Raw genomic sequence first — 13,371 nt, forward strand, 5'->3', positions numbered from 1 at the left:
GATGAAACCCAGCGTCTGGTGATGTCTATGCGTTCCAGACTTCAGGCTGTAATTGCCTGCAAAGGATTTGCAACAAAGTATTAAAAAGTGAAAGTTAGATTTAGGATTGTTTAGTTTGTCCCATTACTTTTGGCCCCTTAAAAAGTGGGAGGCACATATAGAAACCATTGTAATTCCTACACCGTTCACCTGATTTGGATGTAATTACCCTCAAATTAAATCTGAAAGTCTGCAGTTAAATCACATCTTGTTTGTTTCATTTCAAAGCCATTGTGGTGGTGACTAGAGGCCAAAATATGAAAATTCTGTCAATGTCCCAATATTTATGGACCTGACTGTATATTTCACAATTTTATCTCACATCAAGCTTTGATACATATAAATGTTAATACCAACAGTTGCAAGGTGTAGTTATATGGAGATTAGCACCTTAACAAAGTGTTATTATGTTTTCAATTATGAAGACCAATGTGTTCACAAACCATTCCAATATGAATTCTATGTGATCGCATATAATATAGATTAGCGATCCATAAAACGTATAGATAGTTTAAGGTGTATCCAGTCATTAATTATTGATCTTGATTATGTGAAATGTTTATTGGGAACAATGAGGTTGTTGATTTGTGTATTTAGACTGTCACATGCACTATCTATACCTCTAATAATTGGTCACTATATCAGTGGAGTTACTCTCTCCTTGTGTGTCCGATGCTTTTATTATGACATTCAAACGCACCAATGTGCCAATTCTCCTGTTGTTTCCAAGGGCAACCTGCTTTCCATGAATCTCTCACTCCTCATTGAATACATTTCATATAGTGAGGAGAAGCAAAATTTGTCAATAGCAGTCTTAATTACCCTGACTTTCTCTATTACGCAATCAGTTCAACGCAAATTGGAGCTGTTGACCATAGGGCATTATGCCTGTATGGGGCAGACATATGAAGCTCAGGAAAGTGATAAAGCGGAGAGTGATAAATGACCAACCACTCAGCTCCTAACTGCCATGTTACAGGCTGTGTTTGAAAACTGACAGTTGGGAGCTGATTGGTTGGTTGTTTATCACTCTCCACTTTATCACTTTTCAGAGCTTTATACATCTGCCCCACAGTCAGCCTACTGAGGTGAAAATTACATTCTCCATGTATTTTGCCATTGCTATCTATCCATTTAAAATGATATTTATCTATCTATCTATCTTTAGGTTAAAATAAGCTTACACTGCAAGGTCAGTAGAAATATTAATAGATACAGTTGATAACACACAGATCTATAGCAAATCACATGATCAGTCTATTAAGGTTATAAATCACATACTACCTACATTTTACCAATACTATCTATCTATCTATCTATCTATCTATCTATCTATCTATCTATCTATCTATATCATTTAGGTTCAAATAAGCTTCCACTACATAGTCAGTAGGCATATTAACAGCTGCAGTTGATAACTAACAGTTCAAGTCACATCTATTGCATATTTGCCTGTGGGAGGTTGTGAAAACTTCGTGTTACACTGTTATGCTGACATTGATTTATGTTTTTCAATATTTCACCATCTAATAAGGAGATTCTTGCACCTCTTAATATTAGTGCTATATAGCCTGGAATGTATTTTTAGTTATTTCCCATTATATGTTTTTGTCTGTATTGTCAAGTGTAAGTCTATTTTACTATATTAAATTGCATTAATAAAAGTTATATTTTAATAATTTTGTCAATTAAGAGTGCTCACATAACAGAGTTCTTTCCTTCTTTTGTGCCTTTTGAAAAATCTTTATTTAACTCTAGTGAGCACCACCACTACTGTATTTACTGAAGTCTAACATTAGCTTTATATTACAGGAATAGTAATAGGAGACGGTTTCCTATCCCCCCTGCCCTTTAATATTACACACATCCATGTGTGCCCAGACAGATTTGTTAGATTCTGCCACCTCCTCCTGCCTACACCTGGATGGGTGTAAAGGGTGTGCTAAAATAGGTCAATTAAAGTACCAACGTGCTTGTGCTCTTGTGAACTAGAGATGTGCGCGGACCCCCGTGTTTTGGTTCTGGATCTGGATTCATCTTCGTGTTTTGGTTTTGCAAAACCACCCTCAAGTGTTTTGGTTTTGGATTCAGATACAAATCCATATAAGTTGATTAAAAATTGATAAAAATCGCTGTATATTGATAAAAACAGCTAAAATGTACGAATTCCATTTCGGTTTTTAAGTCTGTCTTCTGAATCCGCAACAGGTCCAAATTGGGACTCTGTTCGAACCGGGACACAAAAGTAAATCCGGACCTTGACCCGGTTCATATGTGCAGGTGATCAGAGGCAAATAGTGAGTGAATAAATATGATGGTCACCAGCAAACTGCTTGTAATTGGCTGTTTGAGATGCTTTTTGTGACACTAATTGGTACTTTCTTCTTCTAGGATATAGATTATGCTTTTGCAAGCATGTTTTTTTTTTTTTTTTTGGGGGGGGGGGAGCAGTATGCAAGATTGGGAGTTGTTTTTGCTGTATTACAAAGGTATTTGATTATTTTTTTATTGATATGCCTAATAATGCGTGCATTTGTTACACAACATGAGAGCAAGTGGGACGTAAGCCTCTGTTACATGTGCCTGGCGTAAACCAGACGCTTAATCTATTGTTGCCAACTGGAACATATCTTGAGCTCTGCACATGTTTGGGAATACCGTGGCAGGATGTGTAATGAAGTGATAAAACCTTGTTGAATGAGGCATCAGCAGCTGTCTTATCATTTAAAAAAAATAAGAAATAAATGTAGGTGCTATTGTATCTCTTATTTATTATATATAAATTATACTATGTACTGTTGCGGTCTATACTGAGTTCTTGTATCTATCCAAAGAAAATATTAACAAAGATAATCATAATGCAGTCTAAGGGTGGTTAAACCCTGAGGCTTGTGGCAGAAGATGCCCCATTTTGTGGCAGTGTTATGTTTCTATAAGGTTTAGGTGCTATTGAGGGTAGATGTTTGACTGTCATTTATTTAACTAATGCTGGTGTGTGTTGTTTGCATGATTCTCTGTGTGGCGGTAAAAACCGTCAGTTTTGCGGTTATCCATTTTTTTCATTGTTTTGGTTACGCGCTCCTCATAAAGTTCCTGAGTCTGAGTCAGATGTATCCGCAGGTACGGATGCATCTCGCGGATTTTAGCATATCGCTCATGTTCCAACGAAAGAAATAGGTGAATGCAGGATCAGACACCATATGCTTACTGATGGAGATCGCTACTGCAAATGGATCCATCCATCGACGGAACATGTTTTCCATGAAATGGGCATTTCTGGGCAGTAACTGGGTGGTGACCATGCTGGCGCACGGAATTCTTTTGTCTTATGGGAGTGTCGGGGATGTGTAAGCTGACTGCCTTGTTCATTCGTAGCAGCCATGCGGATGGAAATGGGATCTTTTACACCCAGCATGGGGGCGATACTAATGATGACGGCAGCGCATGTAACAGTGGGCGGGATAGGCTGCCACATGCAGCCGCACATTGTTTTAGTATAGAAAAGCGGATTCTGTCAAGGGCATAAACTAGTAAGCAGGCTGCCATGACTGTACGCAAAAGTGGGCGCAGATGCGTCCCACTCAGACTCATGCCCAAAGTGTCTTCCCAGTGGGGATTGATGAGACCACCCTGCCAGGTGGGTGTTTGGGTTAGAGTGTTTGTGTGTTTCCTTTCTGTCCTGTGATATGCCGCCATACTTCTATCATTTGTCAATGAAAATCTAACCTTTCAATGCCAACTCTGTTATCTTTATTATCATTATTTGTATGAACTAGGTTAATAAATTATGATTAGCACAAAGGGAGTAGCAGGAGTCATCAGCTACTTAGTTGGTTAGAAGACAGCAGTATCTATTAGAAAGAATTACAAGTCTTATTATGGAGGCTGATAGGATTAGTCCTGTGAAGAAAAGTAAGATTGATCCCTCCTTCTGGAATAAATGATATCACAGTCCTCCATGTACTGTAAAATAGTACGGAAAAAATCTGTGGCCAGACCAATGTACAGATGTGTCTTCTCACATCTTTGCTGCAGTCTCGCCAAACAGCCCCTCTTGGTGCATCAGGTCCCATGAGACTCTGCTTTGCTCTGCTTCGTGACTTCTTTTGCCGACAATGCATCTAAATCACATTGACTAGGGCGCACCAGGAGGCTGTGCTGATTAATTTGATATGTGACACTTGTATATCTGTGTGTGCCTAATGCCGGGTACACATTAGACGATGTCTAGTGTGTACGACATCGGCAGGGTGCTGACATCGGCAGGGTGCTGACATCGGCAAGTGCGTACACACTTGCCAATGCCGAGAGCGAATGCAGCAAGGCCCCCGCTGTCAATATTGCCCATCGGACCTGCATGCAGGTCCGGCGGACAACGTCACTGACCGCACACAGGAGTGCACATTGTCAGCAACATAGCGGGTACACACTGCCCAATGTGCCCAATATATTGTCTAGTATGTACCCGGCATAAGTCATGAATCAGCATACGAAGTGCTACGATGCTGCGGCCGCAGCTTTTATCTACTCCAAGTTCTGTTTACAGACTCAGGGGCATATGTATCAAAGCTTGATGTGAGATAAAATTGTGAAATGTATATCACCAACCAATCAGCTCCAAACTGTAATTTCTTAAACACAACCTGCAAAATGTAACTTAGAAGCTGATTGGTTGGTGATATATATCTCACATCAAGCTTTGATACATAGGCCCATCAGTTGCACACAGATATACAAAAGTCACATTTCATATTAACCAGCACTGCTTTTTCGGCAACAAAAGACGCCTGATGCTAACAGAGTTGCACCGGTCCTGGCGGCTCACTCACTCCAGGCATGTAGCATGGCATGGCGTATTGAGGATAGATGTAGGAGGCCACATCTGTATTCTTTCTTTTTCAGCTGCATAATGTAAGGGACTCAAGTTCATAATCAATGTTCTGCAGTTCACCATCCATACAGATTTGAAGAATATTGTTCCACATATCAGAAACAAAACGTGATGCATTTCTTCATTATTGCGATTTCTTTAAAACTCTTTGGATTTTGAACCAAGGCACATCGCTTGTCAACCCAAAATTGGTGCAACTAAAAAGGAAAAACTATGGAGGTAATGTAATAGGTTCCGAGATTACAGAATTAATGGGATTTCACAGCTACATTTTTTTAAATAAATTCTTTATTTAAAAATGTTCAACTCTTCATATAGCAATACAAAGATGAAAAAAAATTAGGGGTATAAAGTCGATCCATAACATTCAATACAATAGCATATAGAAAAATCATATAATTACCACCTTATATATATATATATATATATATATAGATTACGTAAGAAGAATAAAGGTAGGATAAAGAAATAAGTGAGAAAGTGGAAAAGAGGGGACGATAGAAGAGGGGAAGGGGGGTGAACAGTGTAGTACAGTAGCAGGTCTGATGAGACCAAGAATAGAGCAATATTGGGGTATACAGACACAGCAATCCAGTAACACAATTCAAATTCAGAGCTAAATTTAAAGGTATAAGGTAAAAAGCAAAGTTATAACTGATAGGCACTTAAATTTAGCGGCAAACTTGGTAAAATCCCGCTAGTTCCGTAATCTCAGAACCTATAACATAACCCCCTATGTTGGTGTGACCATATAACTTTTCCCTTAACATGGAGGACTGACAGAAATACTATAGCCTTAATTCATTCATTTCATTTTGTGAAATGGGTTAATTAATATATGGCATTGCATCCTATCGATGTGATAAAATGACTATTACTATAGTTATTTAAGAACATGGAAAAGTACATGAACAACTCTACTGAATAGATAAAAATCCCATTACGCAATGTCCTGGCTAATGCTGAGCCATGTCACAGGCTGTGATAGTTAGATGCTGGTCGCTGGTACTTTTGACCTCATTTATCAACGAGTGTTATCACGCAAAACAAGTGATAAAACTCGCTGTGTATGATAATGGTGCTCCAGCCAATCAGCTCCCAACTGTCATTTTTCAAACAGATGACTCGTTGATAAATGAGGCCCTTTATCTCTGCTCACTTTATCTCCATCCAAGGCTTAGTAATCCACCCCTATATTTTTTGCAAAAAATACAGTAAGAAGGTGTCCACGCATTCACCGCCGGTTCACCAACTCATCCCTCCCCCCCTCCCCATGCGCTACAGTGACCTCCCCCGCGTCCTCCCCTTATACAAGGACGTATAAGATTTCAGCTGGTGCTGTCTTGTTTTCGTTGTCAGTCCTGTGTATAGGAAGGCTACAATGCACACACTCAGCTCTATAGTCTAAAGTCACATCTTCCCTTGGTGTTCTATTTAGTGACTGATGTTACAGAGCACAGTGTATTCAGACAGTCCTGGTTATTATCAATGGTTTGATATGCCTTCTGAGTGACTACAGTAGATTGACTAAACAACTGCTAGAACTTACTGCTTGGGGTATGTCATGCTAGTGTGATGATGCTTCTCTGCAAAAGGTAATATGGAACACGTTTGTGGGACCATGGGACACTTTTGAGGCCCCTTAAACATTACTCTGTTGCAACTGTTAACATAAGATATGAATACTGCAGTATTTCTTATACACCATAACCCTACTTATGCTACATCTTTGTGTCTTCCCAGGTTCTTAAAGATGCCAGCCAGTATGTGATCTCTGAGCTCTCCGCTCTGGAGGACCAGCAGAAAGAGATTGACTCAAGAGCAGCCACAGTAGAAAAAGATCTGCGACTTATAATGGAAAATGGTATACTATTGTTAACTGAAGCTTTTTGTTATATAGTGTTATTTAGGTTTGTTTGTATTGTACCAAAGAATAGATACTGTATGTTAAGAAATAAATGAGTTAATGGGTTGGTCCAGAAGTGATAGATGGCAGGACTAAGGGCCCCATTTATCAACAATGCATAACCCCATTAGCACTCACTAAAGGGGTTATGTAATCCTTTCTGCATTCAACAAACAGATAATCTAAGATTACTGCTGTTTGTCACTACATCGCTGATGGCGAGAGCAATGCAGTCCCTATTGCCGGCAATGGGGACCCAACTTTGCCTTTCCGATTTCATCAAAGCCTTCCAGGCATTGCTGGGTTCCCACCGGGCCAAGCACATGCGCAGACAGAGACACAGAAGCCCATCATGCTAGCAGCTGAGCAGAGGACCTCGCCAACAAGGGGGACATGGCTGGACCTCGCCGGACTGATAACTAATAATTAGTATCTCAGTGAGAGAAACGAAAATATGCAGCTGGCATTAAGCTTAGTTAATAAATGGGGCCCTAAGTTTTTATGTTTGTGGATATGGACATTCCACAAGTGATCGTGAATGTTTAAAAAGGGGCACTCTCCAAGTCTTAGGGGCAGACTGAATTAGCTGTGAGTTGTGTCACCCAGAGCTATTTATTTAGAGACCCGTAGGCTGCAGATAATGCTCATATAATGCTCTAATTGAGTAGCTCCAGCACTATACCCAGGAGAACAGACCTCGCGGTACAACCCACTGCTAATTGAATCTGGCCCTTAAATTGGGCATGCTCCTTTATACTGTATGTCATCTGGCAGACACATTTGCACAAAAGTAAGTGTGCTGTATACATACACTTCCTTTGGTTAGTAAATCACCTCTTTGGCATCTCAATGGAAAGCTGCAGATGTGACCACATACGCCTATCCCGAAATCAAGGCAAATAGCTCCATTTGGCACGCAACAGACTTTGCGACTATATTTTAAAATGTGTCTTAATCTTCTAGTTTATACCATATCTTTTGTGACAACAAATACTAATCCTAAATACAGTACTTAGGGCCTGATTCAGAGCCGCTCGCTGCTAGCGAGCGCTTGCTCTGAATCAGGGCGTGTTTTTTTTTCTCAATGGCACTCGCAAAGCTGTGGGTGAACACCCACAGCTTGTGCGAGCGGCCTGGAGTCCATCGCGATTATTGCGACCATCGGGCTTGCGACGAAACCCTGTGGTACGGCCGAGTGGACTTCCTGCTCTAATAGAGCAGGAAGTCCACTACTAACATCACTAGTGATGTCAGTGGGGCCGCCCACAAACGCCAGGCATTCCTAAGGGAACGCCTGCGTTTGTGCAGCCACCCCCCCCTTGCCTACAAAACGAGGCGAGCTGTCACTCACCATCGACAGTCTTGTAGCGAGACCCTTAGCGACTGAGCTGCCATCGCTGGACGTGTTTTGCGCATGTGCAGTGGGGGACCATCGACCCACTTGCGAGCACTGTGAGCTTGCGAGTGCTGTGCGCTTGCGAGCGGGTCTGAATCAGGACCTTAGTACACTATTAGCTACTTAGTACAATGTAAGATGCTAAATTCAGGAAAAAGTACACAAGCGCAGGAATTGCTGTCCATATATATATATATATATATATATATATATATACGGTAGCTCCAACATAAACACTAATTACATTCCAACCGTCCATTTATTGCCCTCCAGCAGCGCCTCGCTCCAAAACATCTGTTGCCTCAAATGGGAGACAGCAAATATTCCCTTTTCACAAGCATAATGTTAACATTTAAATTGTTTGATCACCAGGTTCTGACAAGGAGGCAGAAGAGATTCTCATCCAGGAATGGTTCACATTAGTGAACAAAAAAAATGCTTTAATCCGCAGACAGGATGAGCTACAACTGCTGTAAGTAGTGAGGAAGAACAGACTATTACCCTTTTATGAAAATTAAACACAAATATAAAATCTTTAAGTATCTATTTACTGTAATGGCTGCTTTTCTTCTTACAGTGCAGAGGAGCAAGACCTGGAAAGGCGGTTTGAGCTGCTGAGCAGAGACCTGCGAGCACTGCTCTGTACTGATGGTGAGAGACTAATGACTAGAATACACAAATACAGCTGTATGGGAAACCAAGTAATAGGCTCAGAGACCATACGCTACATATATATATTAGGGGTGAGCGGGTTCGGATTTCTGAAATCCGAACCCCCCCGAGCCCCCCCGATCCGAGTCCGATCCGAGTCAGGCTCGACTTTTCCCGCCTGACTCGGATCTGAAATCGAGGCAAAACGTCATCATCCCGCCTTCCGAGTCTCGCGGGTTTTGGATCCTATATAAGGTACCCGCGTCGGCGCCATTTTCTCACTCGGCTGTGGACAGTGAAGAGGGAGGGTGGGAGTTAGGGCTGTGTAGTGTAGTGTAGTGTAGTGCTGCTGTTGTCCACTACTTCAAAGTCCATAGGGGCTGGCTGTGTTGTGCTGTGCTGCTGTTGTTAATAGGGGCTGTGTCCACTACTTCAAAGTCCATAGGGGCTGGCTAGACTGTGTTGTGCAGTCAGTTCTCCATAGGGGCTGTGTCCACTCCAAAGTCCTGTGCAGTGTCCCAGTCCTAAAGGAGTGCTGTAGTGTTGTCCAGGGGGTGCTCTGTCCATCAGGGGTGCTCCCCCCAAGTGCTAAAAAATAATATATTTTCTGTGTTTGTGAATTGTGTGCGCAGTAGCCGCACGTGCATCAACAAAGTAGTGCCAAGCGTGCGCCTGTGTCATAAGTAAAGGGCCGGCTGGCTTGACCGTTAAAGGGTGCTGTAACCCCCAAAGTACACTCCAGTCCAAACCAAAAAAAAAATTATTTTCTGTGTTTGTGAATTGTGTGCGCAGTAGCCGCACGTGCATCAACAAAGTAGTGCCAAGCGTGCGCCTGTGTCATAAGTAAAGAGCCGGCTGGCTTGACCGTTAAGGGTGCTGTAACCCCCAAGAGTACACTCCAGTCCAAACCAAAAAAAAAATTATTTTCTGTGTTTGTGAATTGTGTGCGCAGTAGCCGCACGTGCATCAACAAAGTAGTGCCAAGCGTGCGCCTGTGTCATAAGTAAAGGGCCGGCTGGCTTGACCGTTAAGGGTGCTGTAACCCCCGAAAGTACACTCCAGTCCAAACCAAAAAAAAAATTATTTTCTGTGTTTGTGAATTGTGTGCGCAGTAGCCGCACGTGCATCAACAAAGTAGTGCCAAGCGTGCGCCTGTGTCATAAGTAAAGGGCCGGCTGGCTTGACCATTAAAGGGTGCTGTAACCCCCAAAGTACACTCCAGTCCAAACCAAAAAAAAAATTATTTTCTGTGTTTGTGAATTGTGTGCGCAGTAGCCGCACGTGCATCAACAAAGTAGTGCCAAGCGTGCGCCTGTGTCATAAGTAAAGGGCCGGCTGGCTTGACCGTTAAGGGTGCTGTAACCCCCGAAAGTACACTCCAGTCCAAACCTAAAAAAAAATTATTTTCTGTGTTTGTGAATTGTGTGCGCAGTAGCCGCACGTGCATCAACAAAGTAGTGCCAAGCGTGCGCCTGTGTCATAAGTAAAGGGCCGGCTGGCTTGACCGTTAAAGGGTGCTGTAACCCCCAAAGTACACTCCAGTCCAAACCAAAAAAAAAATTATTTTCTGTGTTTAGCCGTACGTATATATCAAATCGATATAACATAAATGGAGGACCAAACTTTCTCCGATAAAAATAAAATAGAGAAAGATCAAGAACCACTTCCTCCTAGTGCTGAAGCTGCTGCCACTAGTCATGACATAGACGATAACATGCCATCAACGTCGTCTGCCAAGGCCGATGCCCAATGTCATAGTAGAGGGCACATACAATCCCAAATGGCAAAGTTCAGGAAAATGACCTTGAAAAAGACATTTAAGTCAGCTGAAGAGAAACGTAAACTTGCCAATATGCCATTTACGACACGGAGTGGCAAGGAACGGCTAAGGTCGATCCCTAGTATGTTCATGACTAGTGGTTCAGCTTCACATGACGGTGGAAGCCCTCCTCCCACTAAAAAAATCAAAAGAGTTAAGCTGGCAAAAGCACAGCGAAGAACTGTGCTTTCTAAGAAGATATCACAAATCCCCAAGGAGAGTCCAAGTGTGGTGGTGGTTGCGATGCCTGACCTTCCCAGCACTGGACGGGAAGAGGTGGCTCTTTCCACCATTTGCACGCCCCCTGCAAGTGCTGAAAGGAGCACCCACAGTCCACTTGCTGATATGCAAATTGAAGATGTCACTGTTGAAGTACAACAGGATGAGGATACTGGTGTAGCTGGCGCTGAGGAGGAAGTTGGCGAGGAGGATTCTGATGGTGATGTGGTTTGTTTAAATCAGGCTCCGGGGGAGACAGTTGTTGTCCGTGGGATGAAAAAGCCCATCACGGTCATGCCTGGGCAGAAGACCAAACATTCCACCTCTTTGATCTGGCAATATTTCTATCCAAATCCGGACAACAACTGTCTTGCCATATGTACCATATGTAAAGGTGAAATAAGTAGGGGTAGGGACGTCAACCACCTAGGAACATCCTCCCTTATACGGCACCTGCAGCGCGTTCATAAAAAGTTACTGTCAAGTTCAGAAACTTTGGCTAAGACCGTAAGCAGTCCAGGGACACCTAAATCCCATTGTCCTGTTGTATCCAAGCGCCTGCAAACCACACCGTCAACTCCCTCCTCGTCAATTTCCTCCTTAGTCAGGATCGGAAGTAGTCCTGCAGGCCATGTCACTGGCATGACTGACTCTCCTATCCGGGATTCCTCTGGAGGATCCTGCATTGCTACGCCTACTGCTGCCGCTGCTGCTGTTGCTGCTGCTGGGAGTCGTTCATCATCCCAGAGAGGAAGTAGGAACACCACTACTTTTACTAAACAATTGACCCTCCAACAGTCCTTAGCGAGGAGGATGAAGTACGACAGCAGTCATCCTGAAGCAAAACGTATAACTGAGGCCTTGACTGCTATGTTGGTGTTAGACGTGCGTCCGGTATCCGCCATTAGTGCAGTGGGATTTAGACAATTGATGGAGGTAGTGTGTCCCCGGTTCCAAATCCCGTCTAGATTCCACTTCACTAGGCAGGCGATACCGAGACTGTACAGAAACGTCAGAAAAAGTGTCCTCAGTGTCCTGAAAAATGCCGTTGTACACAATGTCCACTTAACCACGGACATGTGGACAAGTGGAACAGGGCAGACTAAGGACTATATGACTGTGACAGCCCACTGGGTAGATGTATCACCTTACGCAGCAACAGCAGCAGCGTCACCAGTAGCAGCATCTCAGAAACGCCAGCTCGTTACAAGGCAGGCTACGCTGTGTATCACCGGTTTCAGTAAGAGGCACACCGCCGACAACCTCTTAGAGAAACTGAGGGAAATCATCGCCCAGTGGCTTACCCCACTTAGACTCTCCTGGGGATTTGTGATATCTGACAACGCCACCAATATTGTGCGGGCATTACATCTGGGCAAATTCCAGCACGTCCCATGTTTTGCTCACACAATAAACTTGGTGGTGCAGAATTTTCTGAAAAGCGACAGGGGCGTGCAGGAGACGCTTTGGGTGGCCCGAAAAATTTCTGGCCACTTTCGCCATTCAGCGACTGCGTGCCGAAGACTGGAGCGCCAGCAAACACTCTTGAACCTGCCCCGCCATCACCTGAAGCAAGAGGTTGTGACGCGGTGGAACTCAACCCTCTATATGCTTCAGAGGATGGAGGAGCAGCAAAAGGCCATACAAGCCTATACATCCACCTATGACATAGGCAAAGGAGGGGGTATGCACCTGACTCAAGCGCAGTGGAGAATGATTTCCGTGTTGTGCAAGGTTCTCCAGCCCTTCGAACTTGCCACACGTGAAGTCAGTTCAGACACAGCCAGCTTGAGTCAGGTCATTCCCCTCATCAGGCTTTTGCAGAAGCAGCTGGAGAAAGTGAAGGAGGAGCTAAGACGGAGCGATTCCGCTCGGCATGTGGGACTTGTGGATGAAGCCCTTCATTCGCTTTGCCAGGATTCCAGGGTGGTCAATCTGTTGAAATCAGACCACTACATTTTGTCCACCGTGCTTGATCCTAGGTTTAAAGCCTATGTGGTGTCTCTCTTTCCGGCCGACACAAGCCTGCAGAGGTGCAAAGACCTGCTGGTGAACACACTGTCAGCTGAAGCGGAACGTGACACGTCAACGGCTCCTTCTTCATTTTCTCCCGCAACTGGGGCTGCCAGGAAAAAACTTAGGATTCCAAAGCAACCCGCTGGCGGTGATGCAGGGCAGGCAGGACCAAGTTTGGACATCTGGTCCGGACTGAAGGACCTGGCAACAATTTCTGACATGTCTACTGTCACTGCATATGATACTGTCACCATTGACAGAATGGTGGAGGATTACATCGGTGACAGCATCCAAGTAGGCATGTCAGACAGTCCATACCTGTACTGGCAGGAAAAAGAGGCAATTTGGAGGCCCCTGTACAAGCTGGCTCTATTTTACCTGAGTTGCCCCCCCTCCAGTGTGTACTCCGAAAGAGTGTTTAGTGCAGCCGGGAA

At 43.7% G+C, this 13,371-nt stretch overlaps 1 protein-coding gene across 5 annotated transcripts in view; it reads left to right on the forward strand.

The window, feature by feature from the left end:
* The window catches only part of EHBP1L1 (EH domain binding protein 1 like 1), a 135,434-nt gene that overhangs the window by 117,199 nt on the left and 4,864 nt on the right, over nucleotides 1–13,371 (forward strand). For all 5 annotated transcript variants that reach the window (XM_088442521.1, XM_088442525.1, XM_088442523.1 and 2 more), the window contains 3 exons: nucleotides 6,674–6,794; nucleotides 8,605–8,704; nucleotides 8,810–8,883. In XM_088442521.1, the coding sequence (XP_088298647.1) occupies nucleotides 6,674–6,794; nucleotides 8,605–8,704; nucleotides 8,810–8,883 (295 nt within the window). The remainder of the gene's footprint in view (nucleotides 1–6,673; nucleotides 6,795–8,604; nucleotides 8,705–8,809; nucleotides 8,884–13,371) is intronic.

The sequence above is a fragment of the Taudactylus pleione genome, unplaced genomic scaffold (assembly GCF_031769625.1).
Source record: "Taudactylus pleione unplaced genomic scaffold, aTauple2 ptg000313l, whole genome shotgun sequence".
Lineage (NCBI taxonomy): Eukaryota > Metazoa > Chordata > Amphibia > Anura > Myobatrachidae > Taudactylus > Taudactylus pleione.